The sequence below is a fragment of the Gekko japonicus genome, unplaced genomic scaffold (assembly GCF_001447785.1).
Source record: "Gekko japonicus isolate JY-2015 unplaced genomic scaffold, Gekko_japonicus_V1.1 scaffold1029, whole genome shotgun sequence".
In the NCBI taxonomy this organism is placed as follows: Eukaryota; Metazoa; Chordata; class Lepidosauria; order Squamata; family Gekkonidae; genus Gekko; species Gekko japonicus.
The window spans coordinates 350,921-377,722 of record NW_015167081.1 but is presented as its reverse complement, the minus strand read 5'-3'; the positions used below and the strand labels follow the sequence as shown (position 1 = coordinate 377,722).

Sequence of the window (26,802 nt, the reverse complement as noted above, 5' to 3'; positions counted from 1 at the left end):
TCCAGAAAGCCAGCCCAGTTTTGTTTGTGCAGATGGCAGCAGGGACGGGAAGGCTGTTGGGGCAAACAGGGTCACCTGAAAGGAAGAGCCAGGCGACCGGATGAGTAACCTCCGAGCACAGCAGGGATGGAGGCCAGTGGAAGGAGAGGCGGCTGCAAACGGTTACCTACCGAGGCAGCAGCTCTTCTGTTGTAGTCCGGTGAATGAGGCCAGGAGTAAAGCTCAACGGACGTGGCGCTCGTCACAAAAGCCGTGGCATACAAGACGGAGGCTGTGACGTTGAAGGTCAGGAGCTGGAGGGAAGAGAAGAGAGTGCTTTGAATGAGACTGGGGCTGTTTTAAGTTGCGTTTGAGGGAGCAAATTTCCAGACCTGAGCAGCTCCTGCCCCGCCCTGATCAGCAACAACAAGCAGAGGTCATTTCGGGGGGGGCTCACGGGGGATCGCAGTCCCCCCGGGTGAGGTACGGGGGGCGGGGCACATGACGAAGCCCCGCCCCCTGCTTCCGGCCCTCATTCAGCCAGGAGGAGGCAGGAGAAGAGGGAGGGTAAGTTGCTTCCTCCCTGCCTCTCCCCACCCCTGCCTGCCTGGGGCCAGGGAGGGCCTTTGCGGGACTTCCTCGCACTCCTGCTGGCCCTGCAGGTCCACCGCTGGGCCCCTCATGGGGCTCAGCAGTGGAGCTGCAAGGCCGACGGCGGCGGCCGGGACCGTTGGGGGCAGGGTGTGTGGTCTTATGACACACTTCCGGTGATGTCAGGGTGTGTGGCCTTATTACACACTTCTGGTGATGTCAGGGGGTGTGGCATATGCTAATGAGTTATGTTAATGAGTCCCCCTAGCTCTTTTTCTACGAAACGACCCCTGACAACAAGACATCTGTTGGATGCTGTATCCCAACCACATTCGTGGAGGATGTGTAATTAAGGGGTTGGAGCTCCCTTCCTATGTGGAAAGGCTGAAAAGTCTGGGACTTGTCCATTTAGAAAGGGAGTGGGGCCATGATAGAGGTTTATAAAGTTATGCAGGGGGTAGAGAAAGTGGACAGAGAACTTTTTTGCCCTCCCCCAAAATTTTAGAATTCATGGAGCATCCAGTGAAACTGATGGGCAGGAGATTCAGGATGAACAAAAAGGAAATATGCCTTTACTCAATGGGTGACTAAAATGAGGAATTTGCTGCCAGAGGATGTAGTGATAGCCCTGGGAAGCAGAGAATTCATGGAGGAATAGGTTCATCAGTGGTCATGGTGACTGAAGGGAGCCTCCATATACAGAGGCAGTAAACCTCTGAATACCAGCACCAGGAGGCAACATCAGGGAGGCCTTGGCCTCTATGCCCTGTTAGTTCGGCTTTCCGTAGTAGCTGGTTGGCCACTATAGGAAACAAAATGCTGGACTAGATAGACCACTTGTCTGATCCAGTAGGACTTTTATTCTGTTCCTATGCAAAGATGGTGGAAATAGAGTTAAATGCTCTGGAAGGCAAAACCAGTAAGGACAAGTGAAGAGAATTTGTAGGCATAGCTTACCAAAAAGAAAGATTTTAGGACACTATGCAGGTTCGCATATATAAAACTACCAACATTTATTTAGGATGAAGAAAAAGGTAACCGTTATAGGATGGTTGGCCATTTTGGAAGTGGCTTCACCGTATTCAGTTCAAAGGTACCTTTTCCTCTTCAAGACTGATCTCTTAGGGGGTGGGGAGTTGTTTTGGAACTATGAAGAACTTATTGGCTAGTACCTGTGGCATTACATACTTTCTCCCCAGTTCTGATTTGGAGAAGTGAGTTTCTGATGTCACAACTGCACTAGTCAATATGTCAACCATTTTGGTCAGTTTCTCAAATGACTGTTGGCAGAATAATAAACAGCAACAATTACAGTGCACAACCTGATTAAGAGTAGATAAAGGTTTATTTAGGAACTGATATACTTGATAGTAAGGAAGAGAGACAGAGATAGGTTCCTAACTACACCTCTGTCTGAAAGAGAGAGACTCAGTATGGAACTTCTGAGAAGGAGGAGGAAATTGCCCTAAGAGCAGCAATCTGGAGACAGACAAAGAATAACGCTTAAAAGAAGCGAATGTGCTGACTTCACTATCCTAGCTAATTCTTGCTGCCCCCTTCAGGGTCTTCTTCACTGTACACCAGACATTGTCTTTTCCAACAGTCCTTCTCAAGGTCTAGTGTACAAAGTCCACAAGATTCATCTTCTTACGTAGACTTTCAAATTTTTCTCAAGAAAGTGGCTTGGTGAGTGCATCTGCAATCATTTCATCTGTAAGACAGTATTCTAGTTTAACAAGCCCTTCTTCTTGCATGTTTCTTACATGATGCTTCACATCCATGTGTTTAGTTCTTGAGTTGATCTCCATTTGTGCAAGTTTTATGAACCCTTAGTTGTCTTCAAAAAATTGTACTGGTTTGGGTTCCTCTATCCCAAAGTCTTGTGTTAGCTGCAGTATCCATTTCAGTTGTCTGTTTGCTTCTGCTGCGAATAAATATTCAGCTCCAGTTAAGGATACAGCTACAGTTTCTTGCTTCCTGCTGCCCCAGCTGACTGCTCCACCACCGCAGAAGAATACACGTCCACTAGTTGACTTACTGTCTAGTATCTCCTGCCCAGTCTGCATTCATGTATCCCACCAGTCTGGGATTGTCACTTGTTGGTAACTCTAGTTTCAGATGTGCAATGCCATGCAGGTACCTTGCAAGTCTTTTGACTGCATTCTAGTCCCTTTTGCATGGTGCATAACATGCCAACGGTTGCTGTGATACCAGGATGCATTAATATGCTTACATACAGCAGTCTTCCAATTGCTTCTCTGTATTGCTCGTTGTCAGGCAGAAGTTCACTACATCCTTGCTGGCTCGAGTAGCTGGTTTCCACAGGAGTGTTTGCTGGTTTAGCTCCTTTCATATTCATGTAGTCCAGCAATTCTAGGCTTTTCTGCTTCTGATTGAGAAGATAGCTTCCATCTTTTTTGTATTCCAAGACAGTAGTTGATGTTTCCTAATTGTTTCACTTCTACTTCTTGATTCAGATGCTGAACTATTTAATCATAGGTCATCCACATAAGTGTTAGTCCATTTGTTGTCTCTATATCTTGAATATAGGCAACATTCTCCCTTGCCTTGCTCAAATCCTTCCAAATTTGATGAAGTTTCCCATTCCAACATCTTGTAGTCTGTTTCAGCCCATAGATGCTCTTTTGCAGCTTGCACACAAGCTGCTTGTCTTTGGATTGTTCTAATCCTAGTGGCTGTTCCATGTAAACATCTTCCTTTATTTCTTCATGGAGAAAAGCAGTCTTCATGTCCAGATGCTCCACATGCACCTTCCTTGCAGCTGCTATGCTCTAGAGCATTCTTATTGAAGTATATCTCACCACTGCTGTGAAGATTTCATCAGGTGCATCATATAAAGTGATTTCCAGATGGTACTTAACTCCTGCTTGCTTGTCACATACTACTTCTTTAATTTCTCCAAATTGTTGGAAACAATGTGGACACAAGAGGACATTTATACATAACTGGTGGATATGTAAAGTTATTAAAGCATTCTGGGAACAAATTGTGTTGCAGTTTTTTAGTATAACTCAAATCTTAATTCCAGAAGCTCCAGATTTGATTTTATTGAATTTATGGGAAAATTTTAAAATGTCTAAAATTAAGAAAGAACTTATTATGATGATGGCTTTGGCAGCAAAAATTTGTATAGCTTTAAAGTGGACAGAAAAGAACCCTCCCACAGTCCACTCCTGGTATATTAAGTCATGGGACTATTTTATTATGGACAAAATATCGGACGATATACAGAATTCAGATTAACAGACAGAGGATTCATATATTGTTAAAAAATGGGCTCCCTTTTTGAAGTGGAAGTTTAAAAAGCAAGATTTTAATGATAGTGCTTTAATGGTTAATTTCATCACATCAATGGCAATAGAATAATAGTTCTAATGGGCACTTATACTGATTTTAATTGTTTATTTCAATTGTTAATGTGGTTGAAATGTTTTTGGAATTGTATATTCTATATAACTGTTAATTGTTTGACTACTCTAACTTCTAACTTTATAATTCAATAAAAAAAATTAAAGAAAAAGTGTGTGTTGTCCATTGTGCTCAATTGCACTGTTTCTGTTCGCTGTGCTTCATTTTTCTCTGTTGGTGTAGATTCACTGATATCTCCTTTTCATGTTGCTTGATTTCTCCCTTTCATCAATGCAGACCACATTGAGGTTGAGGTTTCTGTATCCTTTGCATGCTAGTGCGTAGCCAACAAAAATGCCTTCTGCTTTAAGATCCATATTGGTCTGCTTTTCTTTAGGAATGTAAGTGTAGGTCTTTGATCCAAACACTTTTAGATGATTCAGGCTGGGTTTGTGCTCTCATACTGCAGTTCAAATGGTGTACTACTTGCACCTTCGGTAGGTAATTTGTTCTGCTGGTAGGTACCAGTGTTGATTGTTTCTCCCCAGTACTTCTCAGGTAGCTCTGCCTCAAGCATACATCTAGATGTTTCAGTGGGAGAGTGGTTTTTCCTTTCTGCTACACCATTCTGCTCTGGATTGCATGGGACTGATGTTCTATTCCTTGTTCAGTCAAATAATTCTTCATCTCATGTCCCATATATTCCCCTCCATTATCAGTGTGGATTGTTAATGGCTTTCCTCAAAATTTCTTACTGACCATTGCCACATATACTTTAATTTTTTTCTAGCATTTGACTATTCTCTTTAAATAGGTACATCACAGTGTATCTTGAGTAATCAATAAAAGTTGTCATTACCCCTTTTGCTTTGGGAAAGGCCTTTCTCTGGTTAACATTAGAACAATTCCTCCTAATGTGCCCTCATTTCCCACAGAGGTAGCAAATTTTCTCACCTTTGTCATTTATATTCAAAGCCATTTGGCTACTCTCTGATTTCTCAGATTTGCATTCAGATTTTATGAATTCACTGGCTGAGTTGGCATCCTCCAACTGATTGATAATGAGCGACAAATCATTCTTAGACACAGTTCAAGAAACTGTATTTCATTCGGCGCGTAGATGTTAACTACCATTGCAGATTTATTTTGCCTTCTGATCTTTACTATTAAAATTCTTCCATCTTTTGCCTCAAACAACAGTTCAGGTTGAAGATGATGTTTCACATATATAGCCACACCTCTTTTTTTGCATCTGGAATTTCCTTTCCTGCAGCTCTCAATAGCTCAGCTATTTCCAGCATTTTGTCAAGATGCTGTCAGAGGTTCCCACCTTCCTGCATTCTTATGCTAAACAAGCATTTTTGAAGAACAAAGTTTGAGTCCAGTGGCACCTTAAGACCAACAAAATTTTATTCAAGATATGAGCTTTCGTGTGCATTTATACTTCTTCAGATACAATGAACTGGAAATAGAAATAAGTCATAAGTGTTTCTGAAGACAGAGATGGCTCTTTAAGAAGGATTTTACATGCATCCTCTGCAATTCATCCCAGACAGCCTTAGCAGCTGGCATCTTAATGACCCTTAAATCCCTGTCTGTCTGTTAAACCTTTGACAATAGCACATCTTGCCTAGTCATTCTTGGTGTCCCTGTTGCTCAGCACCATCAGCTGGGCGGTCATTCTGGGCAACAGTCCACAAGCCTCTTTCAATGAGATGGGTCTTCATTCTTTCTCTCCAAATTGGATAGTTGCTCTCCATGAACCTATCAGTACAGTGACCATGCTGTGCACCACAGGAGGTCGCCATCTTTGTTCCTTTGTCCTCACCTGCTCATGCCAAAGAACCTCTGGTGATCTTTCTATAATCAGAGATGTGCTTAATCTAGGCCCATAACCCCTATTGGCAGAGTAATTAACACAACAAGGCTGCACAAGCTGATTAAAGAGTAGATAAAGGTTTATTTAGAAATGAACATACCTGATAGTAAAGAGGAGAGAGAGAGAGACAGATTCCTAACTACATCTCTTTCTGAGAGAGAGAGAGAGAGAGAGAGAGAGACGAACTCTGGACAAGAAGGAGAAAAGTGCCTTAAGAAGCAGCACTCCGGGGACAGACAAAGAATGGCACTTAAAAGGTGCTGATGACTTCACTTTCCTATCCTTTCTGCTCCAGTTGCTTCTCATATCTGCTTTGCCCTCCTCTCCCCTGCCCGCAAAGCGGCCAGCAGTCTGAAATGGGACCAATTAATATACACCATCTTCTTGTTTGAAATATGTTGTTAATGTTTTAATCGTTTTATCTTGGTGTTTTTAGGAATGATGCACATCACCCAGAGCCCTGCACTGCAGGGATTGGGGGATTAACAAATTTGATAAATAAATAAAATAATTGTCCTCTTGCTGCCCCCTTCAGGGTCTTCTTCTCTTCTTCTTCTTTGTCCATCAGACATTCTCTTTTTCAACAAAAAGAAATTATTCCTTTTTTAAAAAAGTGAAATGTGGGTTTCTAAACAACCACACCTTCACATGCCACTTAAAAAAAATAGGCCTGCCTGAAAACCTGGGTGAAGAAGCCCATCAATTTACAGCATTGTGCAAATTGTGAAGCTAGAAAGTTGCCAGGTTCACACCCCAGCTGCATAACTCAGTGGAAGTCTTCATTTTATCCCACCTTGCTATATGTGTATTACAGCCTTTTGATTTTCAAGGTGCCTTGAATACTACACTAACAGTAGAAAGGGCACAAGATAGATGTGTTCAAAACAAACAGCAAAACCATTGTGGGTGCTCTGAAATCTCCAGGCAGGGAGCCACCTTGGTGTGCCAAACAACATTGGAATAGGATGTTCTCTGGCCCAGTATGCTTGACTGGTTTGCTCTGAAAGCATCAAGTCCATTCAGTTTTGGAATTCTGGTAGCAGCCAAAGCTTAAACTGCCTCACAGATTTTAGTCCTGCTGGTTATGAAACGTGCAACAATGTCAGCACTGTTCAGTTCTGGTGCTTGCCTCTTGGCTGGACACAATAGAAGCAGAGAGCAGAGGTGGGTGGCATTTTGCTCCTCCTCAGAAGGAAGGAATGGGCCTTGCCTTTTAACTGTGTCACTTCTGACTCTCCACGAGATTAATAATGCCATCCTGAGAGCAAAAGCCCCACTTAGAAATGCTCTTAGACTTAGTTCCTCCTCAGAATTTCTGTGCACGTGAGAGGGAGTGATTGCTGCCAATTTCCCCCCTCCTGCAAGAGACCTCCGATTCCTCCTAGCTATTCTTGACGGACCCCTCCCCCAGGTGTAGCATTTGGGTTGGGCACTTTGGGCTGCTGCTGGAATTGGCAACTTCTGCATAAGTCCATTTAGGGAGAGTTTGTATTGTTATTCACATTGCCCTCCCTCCTTCCCTTGCATGTCTGAAAATTTTAGACAGAATCCAAGTCATTGCCACTGTTACAAGATGCCAACACTAACCTCAGTGGGGTATAAGGCCACAGAATCCACCCTCTAAAGCAGCCATCTTAGGGGAACTGATATCTGTCATTTGGTATCTGTTGTAATTCTGGGATATCTCCAGACTTCATCTGGAGGTTACGCGTCGGCTTTTGATGGCTCAGAAGCTTTTGATGGCTCAGAAAATTTGATTATTCCAATTTGGACTTTGATATTGCCTCTATGCTAGAGAAGACTCTGACTGTTTCTATTATCTTTGCACTTTGGCCTATTGATTTATATCATACTTGTTGTTATGCTTCTTTGATTTACATTTCATTATATCATACTTGCTTATTTGATTTACATTACACTTGCTGTATGCTTATTTGATCATTATATACTTGCTTATTTGCTTGGAAGTTGTTTTTGCCTAGTGGTGTTGGGTTTTTTTGGTGCACACACTCAGATAAAGCAAATATTGTGAAACGAATTGTTTACATTGCGCAGCATTCGTTAGCGTGCAAGCGATAATAGAAGAGAATTTTCTACAGAATTACTACAGTAAATGATTTTGCAACATATCTTTATTGACTGTTATTTTTGTCATGGTTGTTGTTGTTGGATTTCCACTTCATCTGTAGGTTGGCAACTTAGGCTCGAGTGGTGATGGAAAGTGTTGTTTAGCGTGTTAAGCAGGGACCTTAAGCCTTTGAGACCCTCTGTCATGATCATAGGTCCATAATAGTGTGGCCTACAGGCTCTGGGGAGGCCTAGCGGCTCCAGAGAACCCTGTACTAGAGTGGCTATTGGTCTACATTTCCCAGGTCACCCTTCGGATCCTGTAAATGGCTAACGGGATTTGGAGGGGAAACTTACACCAGTAGAATAGTAAAGGGTGTTGCCTGGGTAGAAGATAGGTTTGCCAGGTCTTACCTGGCTGCCAGTGTGTGTGTGTGGGGGGGTCCTGGTCCTTCTCTGGGACCTCTTTGGCACGTGCACCACGATGACATCACCCAGAAGTGAAGTGACATAATCACACAGGGCACATTGCAGGGGATGCTGTATCGTTTAAGGAAAAACTCTATGGTTTTTCCTTAAACAATCTAGCATTCCATCCCCCCTGCAACATGCCTGGCACGATGACATCACCCGGAAGTGATATCATCACACAGGGCATGCTGCAGGGGATGCTCTATTGTTTAAGGAAATATTCTATGGTTTTTCCTTAAACCATCTAGCATCCCCCCACAACATGCCCAGCGCGATGACATCACCTCTGGGTGACATTGCGCCAGGCACGTTGGCGCAAACAAGACACTTTGAGGGTTAGGTTCCCCCGCCAGCCAAATCAGGGCCGGCGGATCAGGGGCCGTGAAAGCAGGCAAACCCCTGCCCCGTTGGGAGAATGGGAACCCTGGTAGAAGAGATAAAAGTCCTTGCCCAAAGTGGGAGGAGGTTCACTCCTAGGAAGCAGAGCTAATGTGAAGCTGCTGCAAAGGGAGGGAACCCTCATCCAAAAGGGGTGAATCAGCTGAAGGCCAAATACCTAGAAAAGGGTAGGTACAGTATAGTCAGGTGCTTTAGGGTTTCTTATTTTGCTGGTTTACCTACCTTTACTGTGTTCATTTTTCCTCCATTTTATTGAGTTATACAGGGCTTTATTTGTAGAAAAAGCCCAACAGGAACTCATTAGCATAATAGGCCACACCCCTGACAGCACAGCTCAATAGCATATTAGGCCACACCCCCATGTTACCAGAAGTGTGGTCATCCAGCCACACCCACCTTTTGCTTCTTATTCTGTTTACTTTTTTTTTTTTATTGTCAAAACCCAGGGCTTTTTTTGTAGCAGGAACTCCTTTGCATGTTAGGCCACACACCCCTAATTAGCCAATCCTAATGGGTTTCTGCTGTTGGGTGTGGCCTATTATGCTAATGAGTTCCTGCTGGGCGTGACCAACTCGGGAGCCAGCCGGAACTCCGTTCCTGTGCGTTCCTGCCCCAAAATAGCCCTGGAGTTATAGTTGCTGTTAAATCTCTTTAATAAGAATAGTTTGTTACTCTGCCTGGGTCTTCATGCCTCATTTGGTCACTTATAAGGGGGAACCTGCTGGAAAAGGAGTGTATAAAGGGGTAGGGTGGGTGCTCTGGGCTCTCCCAAGGTGACCCATTCCAGATTGGTGACAGCCATTACAGAACCTTTCTAGCTGCTGCCCGCGACATCCTCTCTGGCCTGCGTAGGGAAATCTATCTGTTCCATTCTTGTCATCTCCATAATGCTGACTTTGTAATGTTCTCTAAGACCTTGGTGGTGGCAAGTGCCTCTGTGTAGCAACCCTGGACTTCCTTGGTGTTGTTCTGTCCAAGTACTAACAAGGACTGACCCTGATTCGTTTCAAAGCGCTAACGAGACTGGGTTAGCCCAGGCCATCCAAGTCAGGGCTCAGTCTTCAAGTACTCACCACAATAGGCCAAGGGATCATGTAGAGTTTCAGCTGAAGCTGGAAAAGATACATTGCAAAGAGTATGACTGTCACCATCCAGAAGAAGACAGCTACAAACATCACCCAGCCATAGGAAGGGTAGGGCTGGTAGTACGTGTCTGCAATGAGGGTCCACACCAAACAGCCCAGCACCTGCAGAATGCAAGAAGAAAGTGGTGGTGTTTTTATTTAGCACATTTTTTTTACCCTGCCTGGACCTCAGGATAGCACACATCATTCCCCCCCATCCATTTTATCACCACATGCATTATAAACTGGGCTTGAGGCAGCTCTTTCTCAAAACAGTGATTTTTATTATTCAGCTCTGAACACAACAACCAACCCAGCAACACACCCCATTTATATACAGTCAAGAGCAGTCAAAACCACACCTCCTAAATCAGTAATAACCAATCATAATAAACACTACAGAATACCATATTTTCATTTCCCTCTTTACTCTAGTCTTCCCTGATTGGTCTGCCAACTTAGGCAGCCAATCAGAGCAGGTGCTACATAATCCTAGCAAGCAATGGTATCTCTCCTTATATATAACTCTGTTTTCGGGTGGCACTTCTCCAGAACATTCCACACGTTCCCAAATCAGTTGGCTCCCTGACCTGTCACTCAGAAGCTTACCCACCTTACCCTATCCATTGGCTGCATGGCGTGAGTCCTGCCCACAGAAGCAGCACCAACAAAAATTTACCTCACAGTGCGTCTGGATCCATCAGAATACAGACACTCCAGCCCTGCCACCGCACCCGGTCCCCTCAGAAGACAGAGACTCCGGCTCGACTCGCTTCAGACCCCCCCCAACAACGCTCCAGGTTGCTGCCGCAACCTGGCTTTACCCGCTTCAGACCCCCCCCCCCATGCTCTAGCTTGCCGACGTTGACGAGAGACCTGCCACGGACAACCCCACGGCACTCTACTGAAGGAGGAGGAGAGGGAGCTTGGTGGGGGGTTTACCGGAACAGGGGCAAGCTGGCTGCTGCTGAGGCCCCAGGCACTCCTGCTGCTGCTGCCGCCGCCAACGCCAAAGCTTTCAACTGCCGCTGCCTGCCCCTGCCCACCGCCCACTGCTCCTTTGCGGCAGAGAAGCCCCACTTGCCCCACTCTGCTCCAGACCCCCCATCGCATCAACAAATGGTGACGCCTCAGGGGGCGCTTCTGACGGGCGATGCTGCCTTGGTCTGCCACCGCAGCACCTTCAAAATAGAGGGGCAGGGCAGGGAAGCCGACGAAAGAAGCGCAAGTATTGCGGGGCCGATCCAGTGTGGATGTGGTTAGCCATGTGCCATCGTCGCATTCCTTCCTTGCCTCTCTGCAGCAAACGGCTTTCTCCCACCCCACCGCCACCGGGAAGGCTGTCTGCGGAGACACACCAGAGCTGCTGGAGGCTATTGTTGCAGCGCACCCTGCCCCTGCTTGGCGGGTTAAGCGTGGCCAGCCCTCCTCCCTCGCCTCTGTCTAGAGCTTGTATTTATTTGTACAACAGGCCTTATTCCTAGTCTAACACAAAGCTCAGGCATTAGCTGCATTCAATACAAATACCTCTTCATATTGAGAACCAATAATAGTAATTCCCTCCAAAACTATGTCATCTCCTGATTGGCCTGCTACACTAACAGCCAACCAAAAGGAAGATCTCAGGATCCTTGCAGACTGTGAAACTTGGCACGAAGCTCAGGCACAGTAACAATGCATAACACCACGACAACCCTGATAGAGGTGGACTAGCCCACGATCACCCAGCAAGCTTCACCACACAGTCGGGATTTGAACCTGGGTCTCCCCAGTCTTAGCCCAGCACTCTAACCACGACATCTTTCTTTCCATTCCGCAGGGCCTGCAAAACGGAGCTGTTCTGCCAGGCCTTTGGATGAGGCAGCAGGTGTCCATATATGGCCTCCCTGAGATTTTGTCACCCATTCAATAACAGTTAGCCATTACTAATGGGCCATGGAACCTCTCGCAGCCAGGTAATTTCTGTCTTTGAACTGTGACCTCCAATTTAATGTTTATTATGTGTTTTAACTTTTAATTATTTTATTGTATTACTGGAATGTTGTTACCCACCAGGGCCCACTTGCAGGCAGGGTGGGATATAAATACAAAAAACAAATAAATACATAAAAATCTCATTGGCTCCCCACACAGAAAAAAAACATAGCTGGCTGGCAAACTCCACTGTATACGCCCTGATCAACCCATGCCAGAGAATGAGGTGGTAGAGTCCTGGGGCTGGGTCTGCAATAAAATAGACAACACCATTTCAGGCTTCATGTGGGGGGATATCATTTTTCGCACTCGTGTCTACCCGAAAAGTCAGCCAGCAGTAGAAAAGTAGCCCAGCAAAAGAAGAGTTGAGCTAGAACTTTTTTCTCTGACCTGCTAGGGGTCTTTAATTATTGAAGGGATTTTTGGGGGCACGTTTAAGTGGTATTGCACAGAATTGTATCCCCCCCCCCGTATTTGTGGTGGTGGAAAGTGCCGTTGAACAGCAGCCAATGTACAGAGACCACTCATGGGGTTTGCAGAGTACGAGACAAACAGCAGTCGTTGGCCATTGCCTGCCTCTGCATGGCGGCCCCACTCTTCCTGGGTGGTTTCCCATCCAAGTACGAATCAGAGACGATCCTGGCCAGCTTCTGAGATCTGGAAAGAACTGCCACGCCTAGGCCATCCAGGTCAGGGCCCTGAGTGTGTTTGTGTAGACCGGACCTAATCCTGGCCACAGAGAGAAAGGGGGCCTTACAGCAGCTGATGCAGGAGAGAGGTCACAGCGCCAGGGATTCTTCGGGTTGAAACTTGCCAAACAGGCCACAGCCGTACGGCTGCTCTGATTTCTTCCCAAAGCACCTGTGCGCAAGCCCTGGGTGTCGGTTTCCGTGGTTACTCAGCCACCACAGCCTATTCCAACCTCCTCAAAGAAATGGGATCTGTCCCTGGAGCCCATTGTTCTGCCTGTCTGGAGTGTGCACGCATGAAGCAGAACAGGGGATGGAGCAGGTGATATTTCAGGGTAATGGTCTCCGACATGGTTGGCCCCTCCGTTGAGCTTGTGGTCTGGTCTCCAGGCTCCCACTGTGCCCCTTGCATAGTGCGGGCTGATGGGAGTTGGCACCCCCTTGCTAACTGGCAGTGTGGCTCAAAGCCAAGGCACATCGGCAAAGTCTGAGACAGAATCCCACGATTAAAAACAAACAAACATGCAACCGGGGGGGCAGGGGTTACAACACCTAGGGGAGGGGAGGGTTAAAAACACTTTCCCTTAGCCCTACAAGGAAGTTAGCAAAATTTCATTGAGAGAGGGAGAGAGAGAATGCATTGCAGCTCTTTTGAGCAATGGTTTTTGGCCTTTAGACTGGTTGGTTCAGATGATGACTGAACCCCTGAAGGTGTGAAGCTGTCTTGTACCACGTCTGGTCAGCTCTGATTGGCAGCAACTCTCCAGGGTCCCGACTCCCTGGTCAAGGACTTTCACATCACTTACTGCTTGAGCCTTTTAACTAGAGATACCAGGGATCAACCATGGGACCTTCTGCAAGCAAAGCAGATGCTCTGTCCCTGAGCCATCAGTCTTGCCCATCTACATTTATCCATTCATTCCTGTTAACCAGGGAATGGAGCAGGTGATATTTCAGGGTAATGGCAAAAGGTGCTAGCCAATCAGTGCTGCACGGACTCTATTTCTGTACAGATTTTGCTGTGCAGACAGGGTTATTTTCCCTTTCTTTTTCAAAACTCAGCCCTGGAGGGGGGAAAACGTTTTGACTGAATGCAGTAAGGGAGCTTTCAAATGGGATCCACAACTCTAAGAAGTCACATCTGCCTCTGGCTAACTCTATATTTAATCACTTCGCCCCCAAAATAGACTCTGCTTGTAAGGTTGCCAACCTCTAGGTGATGGCTGGAGTTCTCCTACTATTACAACTGATCGCCTGGAGAAAATGGCTGCTTTGGAAGGTGGACTCTATGCCATTACACCCCACTGAAGCCCCTCCCCTCCCCAAACCCCACTTTCCTCAGGCTCCACCCCCCAAATCTCCAGGTATTTCCCAACTTGGACCTGGCAACCCTATCTACTTGCCACTGAGTGTTCTCACATTGAGACTTTGGAGAAGAACCTTTGCCCTGATTGTTTCCCTGAGTGTGCATGAAATCAAACCCTGTCTTCCAACTGTAGCAAGTGTTCCACCTTAACCACAACTCAAAAGCTTTGGGACAACTGTGCATCTGCCTTGCCCTCAAGCCAAAGCCAGGACAGTATGTAATCTCAACATAAAAATCATCTTCAAATCCGCTGTACTTTCATCTGATACACGCTTGAAGGAGTATAGCCAGTTTTTACATAATGAGGACTAGAAACTTGTTCTCTTTTTTTAAAAAAGCGAAATCTGAGCTTCTCAGGAAGGTAGATTCTGAAGCTAGTGCCATAATCTGAGCTTTTTTCTTGCCTCCCAGGGAATGGAAATGTACAAGGTTACCTGCTGATGGCCTAGCCTCACAGAGTTGATGGACCTGTCCCACAAAAGGCTCAATGTCCAACCTATTGACTTCAGAGATAAAAGCACCACCTTCCTTTGCTTTCATTAGCCCAGGGGGGATTAAGCAGATGGACATCAGAATACAAGAGGGTTTAGCATCAGTAGAATGCTTTTAGCTTTCAAAATACTTCACATATATCATTGCAATGATCCTTACAACAGTCCTGTAAGGTAGGCTAGGGTTTTTACCCCTATGTTACAGATGGGAGATAGAGGTTAACAGTGTGTATGTGGACTCCCACCCAATCCAAGAGATCACCAAATCGACTGAAAGGTTGGGAAGGCTTCAAAACTCCTCTCCTTTTGGCTCCATCCCTGCCAAAGGCAACCTGGGGCAGCCTTGCCCAGTGCTGATTATCTGCTGGGGTGGGAGTCGTGGTTGGCTAGACAGAGGTGGCTGATTCTAACCCCCTGCTGTCCTGGGGAGAGAAGGTCAGCTGACTTCCTCCACCCTTCCTTCCTGAGCCACCCTGTAAGTTAGCACAGACATGGTCGCTTCAGTGATCAGAGAAGTCCCACATTCTGCAGCCACACAGGATCGTAAGCAGGAGCCGGGAAGAGAAACAGAGTGGAGGGAAGAGGGGTTTACAGACTCATCCACTGTTTTTAAGCAGGTCTAGAGGTTCTCTGCCAGGGCTGACATTCCTAACCGCACCAATATGCTCAGATGCTAGGATTTCTACCACAATGAGGCATGACCAAGAACCAGTGCCCAGGTTGAGGATGCAGCTGGATTGACAGGGCCATGGCTGAGTGGCAGAGCATTTGCTTTGCATTCAGAAGGTCCCAGGTTCAATCCCCAGCATCTCCAGTCAAAATGATCAGGTCGAAGGTAATGTGATGACCTCCACCTGGGACCCTGACTAGACAGCACTGACCTAGATAGACCAATGGTCTGACTCAGTAGAACCCCACTTTGTGTGGTCAATGGGGCCATGGCTTTGTATGTATACTGGGTTCCATTCCCACCATCTTCAATTAAGAGGAGCAAGAATGGGGTTATGTGAAAGACCTCCATGTGAGAGCCGCTTCCGGTCACAACGGACAATACTGACCTTGGTACATCAAGGGTCTAACCTTATAGCCCTGCTCTATATGTTAGAGTGAACGCACATGCATCTTGCATGTGTGTGTTTGTTAAGAAACAGCCAATACATGTTGACTTTACAAATGAAACCTGGGATAAGTACCGGGCTAAACGTGGGCTTTAATTAAACGTACACAGGGATTCCACATGCATTCACTGTAACTTGTGAACAGGGCTGATACAAGGCAGGTTCACACATTCATGTGTCAGTCACTGGGACTGACATCTTGGTACTGGATTCTGCCTCATGCCCAGAGGTCATTTCGGGGGGGATCGCGGGCGATCGCAGTTCCCCCGGGTGAGGTACGGGGGGTGGGGCACATGACAAAGCCCCGTCCGCTGCTTCCGGCCGCCCCGCTTCCGGCCCTCATTCAGCCAGGAGGAGGCAGGAGAAGAGGGAGGGTAAGTTGCTTCCTCCCTGCCTCTCCCCACCCCTGCCTGCCTGGGGCCAGGGAGGGCCTTCGCGGGGCTTCCTTGCACTCCCGCCGGCCTTGCGGGTCCACCGTTGGGCCCCTCATGGGGCGCGGCAGTGGAGCTGCAAGGCCGGCGGCCGGCACCTTTGGGGGCGGGGTGTGTGGCCTTATGACACACTTCCGGTGATGTCAGGGGGTGTGGCATTTGCTAATGATTTATGCTAATGAGTTCCCCTAGCTCTTTTTCTACGAACGACCCCTGCTCATGCCCAAGCCTCACTGAAGTAAACAGGGGCCACACACACCCAAGTGTGGCCCCACAGCTAGGAGGTGGTTCCCCACACACACTTCTCAGCTCCCCCTCTCTAGTGCCAAGAGCCCCTGCTTGTGATCAGAAGTCAGGCAAGCATCTATTCAAATCGCTACTGAGTACTGACAGTACCATTACCAATTCCATGTTGTAAAATTCCTGGAGGTTGGGGAGGGGGGCAGAGCCTGTGGGCTGGGGTTTGGGTGAGGAGGAACCTCAGCAGGATATACAGTCTACCCTCCAAAGCAGCCATTTTCTCCAAGCGATCTAATCTCTGTACCTGGAGATCAGTTTTAATAAATTTATTTTCACATTTCCATTTCACATTTTCATTTCACAAAATATATACATAGATGAATTTAACGTTTATACATTTCTTTAAAATAATAATCTTCTTTATTTCCTCTAATCTATTATTTTAACTAGCATTTTAATCACATTTCATTCTTTCTTCTTGTGCTTTAGCTAGTCATATATAATCTTCCATCTGTTCCAAAAAACATCTTCTGGTTTGTTATTCAATGCTAAACTCAGTTTGTCCATTTCCGCTATATCCAGAATCTTACATTTGAGTTCTTTTATAGATGGTATGGCTTTCGACTTCCAACATTTAGCTATCAAAATTCTTGCTGTTGTTAAGGTGTAAACTACTATATGTTTGTGGTTTTTTATATTATCCGGAATCATATTTAACAGGTCTACTTCAGGATTTAATGGGATATTTAATTTGAATATCTCTAAGAAAATTTTGTATATTTTTTTCCAATAAGATTGTATTTTACCACACCTCTACCATATATGAAGGTATGATCCTATATTTTTTCCACATCTCCAGCATATATTAGAAGTTTTCGGAAAGCATTTGGCAACTATAACAGGGGTCCAATGCCATCTGTAAAACATTTTATATATATTTTCTTTATAGGCCGTCGCTCTCATATATTTTATTGACCTCCATGTTTTACGCCAGTGGTCCGCTTCTAAAGTATATCCTAACTCTTTTATCCAGGCTATCATTGAATTTTTGATGGTTTCTTCTTCAAGCCTGGAGATCAGTTTTAACACCAGGGAAACTCCAGGCCTCACCTGGAAGTTGGCAACTCTGGCTGATGGGTAGGAGGATGACGCCATTAAAGCAGCTGCCCGGGTTCTTGATTTACCACCAGTGACTCTACAAAAGTCTACATTGCTTGTGCCCGTGAAAGAAACGCTGTTGAACAACAACAAAAAAAAGACATTGTTTGTCTTCAGCACAAACGCTCCAGCTCCCAGAGTCCCTGCTGTCCCTTCGGTGTGGACAATGCTTTCTTTTATGTCAGCCATTTCCAAATCCCACAATAGCTGTGTGTTGTTGTTTTTTTAAAAAACAAACAAAAACAAGAAGAAACCCAGAGCAACCTATTCAGGAAGCCAAAGGCACGCAGCTGAAAAGCTGCTCTTGGCGATCTCACAGGCCTCAGAGGTGGCCGACTCGAGGTGTCGATAATAACAATGATGGTGGGGGGAACCATGACTGATTTCAAGAGATGGGGATTGTGGTTCAAAGCCATTTGGGTATATTGAAGATTAAATTTCAAAAGAACTGGCTGTTTCCAGTCCAGAGCCGTGTTAGCCTTTTGTGGCCAAAGGAAGCATTACACCTCAATGACTTTGGTTCTAGCACAGTACTTTGTGGGGCGGGGTTTGGGAAGGAGAGGGACTTCGGGGGGGGGGATGTAATGCCATAAAGTACACCTTCCAAAGTGGCCATTTGCTCCAGGTAAATTAATTTCTGTCACCTGGGGTTCAGTTGTAATAGTGGGAGATCTCCAGCCACCACCTGGAGGTTGGCAAGCCTGCTCCCCTCCCCAAACCCTACCCTTCGCAAGGCTCCACCCACTAATCTCCAGGAATCTCCCCGCCCTCAATACCCACCAGGGTTGTTTCACCCCGCAGGAAAAACAGCCGAACCCCCCTGCCCCACTCTCCCCGTGCTGCAGCCCCAGTTGCAACTGGGAATTGTGGAACATCAGAACATGCCACTCCACCAGACCCAGAGATGATCCCGAGGAAAACATTGTGTGCCAAAAGTCCAAACACACTCCTCTTCAAAATAGGAATGGAGGAAAAAACCTTCCAAAATAAATTTAACATGGGAAAAGCACCATTTAATCCCCCAAAGTCACCTTAGAAACAGACAAACCATGACCAGCCCACTGGCAGGAGATAAGAGGTTAGGGCTGCCAGTTCCAGGTTGGGAAACTCCTGGAGTTTTGGGAGTGGAGCCCGGGGAAGGCCAGGCACAATGTCATAGAGTCCACCTTCCCAGGGGTCATTTCGTAGAAAAAGAGCTAGGGGAACTCATTAGCATAACTCATTAGCATATGCCACACCCCCTGACATCAGGGGCCCGGCGGTGGACCTGCAAGGCCGGCGGGAGTGCGAGGAAGCCCCGCCAAGGCCCTCCCTGGCCCCAGGCAGGCAGGGGTGGGGAGAAGCGGGGAGGAAGCAACTTACCCTCCCTCTTCTCCTGCCTCCTCCTGGCTGAATGAGGGCTGGAAGCGGGGCGGCCGGAAGCAGGGGGCGGGGCTTCATCATGTGCCCTGCCCCCTGCACCTCACCGGGGGAACTGCGTTCCCCAGCGTTCCCCCCCAAAATGACCTCTGCACCTTCCAAATACTCCAGGGGAACTGATCTCTGTAGTCTGGAAATGAGCTGTGACTCTGAGGGAACCCCAGGTCCCACCCGCAGGCTGGCACCCCTCCCAGCACAGCCCTTTCCCAGGCTTGCTGCTCAAGACTCTAAAACGGAAGATGTCAAGCACAGAAGAAGAAGAAGAGGAAGAAGAAGAAGAGGAGGAGGAGGAGGAGATTGGATTTATACCCCGCCCTTTACTACTCAACGGAGTCTCAGAACGGCTTGCAAACTCCTTTCCCTTCCCCTCCCCACAACAGACACCATGTGAGGTAGGTGGGGCTGAGAGAGCTCTGACAGAAACTGCTCTTTTTCAAGAACAGCTGCGCCAGAACTATGACTTGCCCAAGGTCACCCAGCAGGTGCAAGTGGAGGAGTGGGGAATCAAACCCGGTTCTCCTAGATTACAGTCCACACACTTAACCACTTAACCTGTGATGTGTCCCCATTCTGTATGTCAAAACAGTGCTTCACCAGCCACCTACATCCCTGTATTCCCTCCCTTGTACCCGCTCTTGTGCATCATGTGTACCCTGGCCCCACCACCACCCTCCCCCAATTTTTTCGGGCCACAGTGACCCTGCCTGACACACCAAACACTCCTCTTCTCTGTCCCGTCTCTCATTTTTGCCTCTCCGGATTGTTCACATGGCTGGCATAGTCCGCGTGCCTGCGACGCCCACACTTGTCCCTCCTCCAGCCCCCAAGCAGCATTGTTACAAGCCAAGGAAAGGGGGCTGTGCCTTGGCCCTGGGATGGATGTCTGCCAAGAGAGGAAAAGATCAGGGGTGGCGGGAACTGTGGCCAAGAGACTGCATAGGGAAGAAGGAACATTGAGCAGGGCTGTTGCAAGAGGGGTCCGTGGGGATCTGGCCGTGAAGGAATACTTCACACCACCTCCCCCCCCCCAAAAAAAGAACACAGTTTGTGCCCAGTGGCACCTTTAAGACCGACAAATTTTAATTTGGGGTGTAAGCTTTCGTGTGCACGCACACTTCCTCAGACACTCCAATGTTTGACATTCTTTGTCTCTCTGTATGTCTTTATCCCCTTTGTTTTACAGAGGAACACAGTCTTCAACATTTCAGCACTGAAAACATGGGTACTCTGTGATACCTGCAACACTCCAATTTTCATACCAGGGGTTACTGCCTGAGACCCAGCACACATCAACCCAAAAGTTCCTTCTCCATGTGCAAAAACAAGTCTGAAGTTTGTTCCCACTGCCTTGTTTGTGAATCCAACCATAAACGTTCATGATACTTAAAAAGCTCTTCATCCCAAATCAACATTTATGGTTAGATCCACAAACAAGAAACTAGAAAGTACGAATCAGGAACAAGAAAACAAATTCAGCTTTCTGATGTCCACATGGCCTGCCTTAATCCCTCAACAAAAACAGGGACCACGGTGGAACAATGCAAAACAGAGAAACACCATGTACAAAAATTGTTTCATTCCAGCATATTGTCTCTTAACTTGTTATGTTTGTATGTATTTTTGTGTGCATCAGATAGTTGCTTAATTTCATACATGTATAAAAATTATATTTAAAAAAAATTAAAATTATTATTGTTATGTATAAATTGGTTATAAAATCATTAATTTTCTAGTTTGTATTTGTTCACGGTGTTTCTCTGTTTTGCATTAATTCCTCAACAGCCATTCCTGCATAGATCCCTGAAGCAAGATGTGATAGTAAATACGTTGTAAAGGTTTTGAAATCTAACACCACCCAGTGCCCAAAGCATGCATTTTATTTATTTATGCAAAATACTGATACCCTCCCCATCAAACAAAAGGTTCTCCAGTGGCTTATGAAACATAAGATTGCATCATGCCAGTTTTTCTACAGAAGAAAGAGTTAGGAATGTCCCTTTTTTAACTACCAGGAAGGCTATACTGAGAAACATGGGACCCCATCTGGACAAAAGACATACAGGACAGGGTGTCATTGCCTAGCTCCGAAAGAATAACACACAGTTTGCTAAAGAGAGGGTATTCCCCATCTGGGGTGCTGCCACTGAAAAGGCCCTGCTCCTGATCGCAATGGGTACCATGATTTTTATTTTCTATTACAGCACATCCTTTTATCTTGTTACGGTTATAGCTAAAGTTAAGTTGTAACAAACTAGATTTCCTTATCAACTGCATCCAGGGTTCACATCAGCACACCTGGGGTGGGGAGCTGCCAGGGCCCAGGATTTCTGGGTGGGCTAACTTCTGCCAGTGCCCCCTGAACACTCACATGCTAGTTCTCCACCACCTCACTGGGGAAGGGGCTGTAAGCAGCCGTGAGCTTGGGCAGTGGGATGGCTCATGAGCAGAGAAGGGAAGGATACCCAAGCAGGTGGAAGGCATGCAGGTGGGTGGGAGGGAAGGCGGACACGGGGGAGGGTCTTGGTGATGGGCAGAGGAAGAGAGGAAGGCCCTGGAAACTCCCTGCCTAAAGCTTCCCAAAACCCAGCACCAACCCCTGATGGAGGAGTCATTTATGGATGAGCCTTTCAGCACAAAAGGCTATTGAAAAAAGTAGCACTGGCATCCTTCCAAGACTTTCTGCATTTTGCAGAACCTGCCTTGAGATTGTTTGCAGACCAAGGCATGGCAGAGACGTATGGTATATCACCAAAGTACCAGGAGCCCGGCCCGGGTCTGTATCGTATTTCTGAGACAGCCCTCCAATCAGCGTTAGACAAACATCAGCCCCTTGATCTTGATCAACTATGGCTACTGTGTGGGGAGAGTTTATTGATTCAGTTACGGTTTTGTGTCCCATTGCATCTTGTGCTCGAGGTGGCTGGCACCACTCAGAAAAGATACAACTGAAACTAAGCAACAAGCAGACACCAATCCATAATGTACAAACCAAAACCAATCCATTTCAAGAACAACACTTTGCCTAGCCCTAGTGTGGGACGGAACTGACCAGAAGTATTATTCTAATACATTATCCTGAGCAATCCCCTTCCCCGGGACTTACTGATCCTCCAATGGGCATTTACAGCAAGTTACAACAACATTCTCCTCTCTTCCATTTTATCCTTACAACTAAAGCTTTTTGTCTGGGGGAACGTGCCGGAACGGAGTTCCAGAACCTCTTCAACAAAATTCTTTTTGAAATGTTTAGCATTCATGGGTTTTCAGTATACAGAATGAAAACTTCATTTCCCTCTTCTGAGTTCCAGCACCTCTTTTTTTTTTAAAAGGCCCTGCTTACAACAGCTCTGCGAGGTAGGTTAGGCAGAAAGATAATGGCATGTCCAACGTCACCCAGCGAGTTTTCATAGCAGAGTGGGGATTCGAACCTGGGTCTCCCAGATCCTAATTCGACAGTGTAACCACTGCGTCACACTGGTCTTCCCACCTGCCTCTAGTCTGGGGGTTTATGCATGCCCTGGCACTTGCTTCCGTGCCCCTAGATGTGGAAATGCCCCCCCCCCCATCGTTGGCTGTTTTGAACCAAAGCGAACACTTCCAACCAACCAAAACGTCCGATCTACGACGACGCGGGGGGGGGGGGGGGGATTGCAAACCAGTCTCATTGTGACAGGTGGGGTGGAATGGGACAGAGCACAACCACCGAGGAAGAAAGACCAAGCAAAGACTGCAAGCCTGTTGCTTCTTCATTGCCGGTGTGACTTCCCTTCCCAGAGGGGGCAGTCACCTTTGCCTGTCATCGCTAATATAAATAGGAGTCTCACTGCTTCTTCAAGACCAGCAAACGTTTTATTCTAGTATCAGCTTGCATAGAGTAGGGCCTGACTTCATCATAGCGGGTCCTCGAAAAGAGCTCCCCCTCCCCAAAGAGCTCCTGGTATTTCAGAAGCAGGGTTGAGAATTCTGAGCTAGGGATCCCCCAGCCTCAGGGAACAACCATAAAACCATGCCCATTAAACCTTGGAGGTTTGAGCTCCACGCCCTTATTTCCATTCCAGATTTGAGGTCAGCAACTCGCATCCTGGAGGCCAAATCCAGTCCCCTTAAAGGGCCCAGCTGGCCAGCTTCCTTCCCAGCCTCTCTTTCGAAACCAGGGGAGGGAGCCAAAGGGAGACGGAAGGGCCAAATGTTCCCTCCTCTGTGTTCGGAGGCACCACCACGCTCCCAAACGGGGCACACGCCACGGAGAGCACCAGCCAACTGGATGCCACCTGCCATGCACAGCCATTTCAAACCCACTTTAAAAATACCAAACATGCTTTTTCATAATTGTGCATTCTACAGTGCAAGAGCATGCAAGAGAATATAGACCTGGGTCCAAAGTCCTGCTTGGCCACAATGCGCATAAAACAGCTACTGACTCAAAGTCATTTGATAGATTAATTTAAGCCAACTTTCAGGGGATACCAGGAGGATAATATAGGAGGGGGTGGGACACCCTGTATGCCACCCTGACCTTCTTGGAGGAAGGGGTGGGTAGGAAGAAGAAGAGGAGGAGGAGGAGGAGATTGGATTTATACCCCGCCCTTCACTACCCAAAGGAGTCTCAGAGCAGCTTACAAACTCCTTTCCCTTCCCCTCCCCACAACAGACACCCTGTGAGGTAGGTGGGGCTGAGAGGGCTCTGACAGAAACTGCTCTTTTTCAAGCACAGCTCTTGTCAGAACTATGGCTTGCCCAAGGTCATCCAGCAGGTGCAAGTGGAGGAGTGGAGAATCTAACCCGGTTCTCCCAGATTAGAGTCCACACACTTAACCACTACACCAAACTGGGTAAAAATATATATACAATATCCTACAAGGTGCCCCCCAGGCAGAGTGTGAAAGCCACCCTTCAGATAAAATAATCCCGAGTCATCAAATTGCAGCCGACTCCTGTCAGTCCAAGGGCTATGGGGTTTTCAGGGTCAGAGATGAGCAGAGGTGGTGGGCTGCTGCCTTCCTCTGCATCGCAACCTCTGTCTTCCTTGATGGTCACCCATTCAAACATGACCCCTGAGAAGCCCCTGCTTAGCTTCCAAGCACTGACGAGTGAGAGGGTCAGTCAGAGCTGTTCAGGCTACTGCACCGGCTACTGCGAAAATCAAAAACAGTCCCACAAACATGGGTAACAACCAGTGTTCCCTCTAAGCTGAGCTAGTGTGAGCCAGCCCACAGTTTTTTAGCCCCTGGCTCACACATTTTTGTCTTCACTCAGGAAGGATGGCTCCAGAGCAAACTAATTTATGCAGTATCCAAATCACTGGCTCACAACTTTAATGCCAGTAGCTCACAAAGTAGAATTTTTGCTCAAAAGACTCGACAGCTTAGACGGAACATTGGTAACAACATTTTAAGGTGAAGTGTGCCAGCTGAAAAGGGCCACTGTGCCACTGCCAGGACCTCTCCTAAGGCGGCACAGATTGCAGATTGCGGAGGCAGAACTCTGGAACTGCACCAGCCTCTGCACAGCCCTCCTTCCCCTCCCCGGCCATGGGGCATGGAAGAGTCCTTTGTCCTCCTCTCTCATCCTGTGCCAGGGAGGGCAGATTCTGGTGCCCCTCATACCTGCCAGCCGTGCTGCACGTGGGTTCTCGCAGAGTGGGAGGAGAAGTCGTCAGCGGGTGGGTGGGCAGATGCAGAGCCCAACCCAAGCTGTCGTATTTTGACGAGCCAGCTTGCTACCTCGAAAGGCAAGCACAGACCTTCCTCTGGTTCCAGATCCCTGGGGCAGCATGAACCATTAGGAAATCAGGGGGGAGGGGGAGGCATAGCTCCCTTCATCCAGACCCTATTCTGCCAGAGCTCTGGAGAGGAGGATTTGCACGGAGGGTTTGCAACCAGGAAAATGGTTTTTTATAGATTTATTTATTTATTCAATTTGTACTCCACCCTCCCCGTGAGAAGGCTCAGGGCGGCTTACAACATTGGCACAAAATACCAATAAAACCAAATAAAATCATTTTAAAACAAAGCAATACGGATGAAACTCATAAAATCATAAGGTCCTAGTGATCGTTCAGTTCATTACTTGTGATGGTGTACTAAGGATGTTTACAAGTCGACAGTTCCAGCTCAGTGGTCTTCCTGAGTTGCTCAATGGTATATGCCAGATGTTAAGGCTGGGGCCGGGCTCCTTGATGGCAATAGTGAGGGCGGCTCCTTAGTTGAAAGCCTGGTGGAAGAGCTCCATCTTGCAGGCCCTGTGGAACTGTAAAAGATCCCGCAGAGCCCTGATCTCTTCCCGGAGCTCATCCCACCGGTAAGGAGCCACCACTGAAAAGGCCCTGGCCCTGGTCATAGAGAGCCTGGCATCCTTGGGGGCCGGGAGGGTCAATCGGTTCCCTGACCCCGGCCGCAGTGCTCTCCGGGGTATATGTGGGGAAAGGCAGTCCCTCAGGTATGTTGGACCCTGGCCCCACCCTGCATGCAATGAAACAAGGAGAGGGAAATATTCGAGAGCCAGTGTCACATAGTGCAGTGGTTAGAGTGTTGGATTAAGAGTGGGGAGACTTGGGTTCGAATTCCCACTCTGCCATTAAAGCTCCCTGGGCGACCATGGCCCAGTCACCCTCTCTCAGCTCACTTGAAATACGCTGAGACTACCCCAGGACGTGAATCCTTGCAATTAATAGAACAACTTTAGAGTCCAGTGGTACCTTTAAGACCAACAAAGGTTTATTCAAGGTACGAGCACACGAAAGTTTATACCTTGACTAAACCATTGTTGGTCTTAAAGGTGCCGCTGGACTCTAAAGTTATTCTACTACTTCAGACCAACAAGGCTTGGAACTACTTTGCAATGAACGTCAGATTACAAGAGCCAGTTGTGGTGAGTGGAGAGACAGGAGCACTCTGTACATGCTGGGCGGTGACCTTTACACACCCAAAGCACTGAAAAATGAAGGACAGCCCTTTCTCCGGAAATTACCTGGAAGCCCCAGCTCACCCCCCTCCCAGGCCTGTGTGGGCCGGTATCACCCGCCTCCCCTGACTCTGGGTCCAAAGCCATTTCTCCTGCCCTCTGCAGGGCCACCTCAAGGCTCCGTCTCTCCTTTCGGTGGCCTTCTGCATCTTCGGTGCCATGGGGGCCTGGGCGTGTGTTGCTTGTCCCTGCCATGACTCGCAGCCACCCTGTGAATGCCAGGGCACCAAGGAGCTTTTGTCTGGACCGGCTCCTGGGGGGTTTAATTGTTTGGGGGAGGGAGGATTTTGATAGCTTCCCTTTAAAGGAGGAGGAGAAGGTGAATGGGGCAAAGTTCCCTCCTCCAAGGGAAGGTCTTCCCCGTCACTCTCCTTTCAGCCTCTCTGGCTTCCTTTGCCCAGCTCTGACACCTGTCCTGTCTTCTTCCCCTTAGCCTGGAACAAGCTCTCCCTCCAGATCCAGTAGACTCCTCTTGTTTGGTGCAGTGGTTAGGGGCGTGGACTCTAATCTGGGAGAACCAGGTTGATTCCCCACCTCTCCACATGCAGCTGCTGGTGTGACCTTGGATCAGTCACAAGTGATTTCAGAGCTGTTCTTTCAAGAGCAGTTCTCAAAGAGCTCTCTCAGCTCCACGTACCTCACAGGGTGTCTGTTGTGGAGAGAGGAAGGGAAAGGAGAGTGTAAGCTGCTCTGAGACTCCTTCGGGTAGTGAAGGGGGGTATAAATCCAATCTCCTCCTCCTCTTCTTCTTCTTCCCATCCCCCCCCCCACTTTCCCCACTGCTCTCAGCTTCCTTCCTTCTTTTACAACCAGGTATATCTTAAGTGGGGATGTTTCTTGCAGAATCCTTTTCAGGACAGGGAAAGACAAATCTCTCAGGCTGCATCGGTGGCTGGGATAGGGGGCCCCCCGTTTAAAAGTTGTGGGGCTGCTCCACACAGCCCAGCTTCCAGAGGGGGGGGGAGCCCGGCAGGTGCAGGCGCTGCCCCAGAACCTCACAGTATCTGCAGACCTTCCACATCGGTGTAAAGCGGCTCAAGCTGGGGGGGGGGGGGGGGGGGGGCTTGGGGAACC

The 26,802-nt window shown here is 47.5% G+C and overlaps 1 protein-coding gene across 1 annotated transcript in view; it reads right to left on the bottom strand.

The window, feature by feature from the left end:
* The window catches only part of PLLP (plasmolipin), a 30,853-nt gene that overhangs the window by 3,587 nt on the left and 464 nt on the right, over positions 1 to 26,802 (bottom strand). The window contains exons 2-3 of the mRNA XM_015412821.1: positions 9,829 to 10,002; positions 171 to 293 (exon numbers count right to left, since the gene is read on the bottom strand). Coding sequence (XP_015268307.1) covers positions 171 to 293; positions 9,829 to 10,002 — 297 coding nt within the window. The remainder of the gene's footprint in view (positions 1 to 170; positions 294 to 9,828; positions 10,003 to 26,802) is intronic.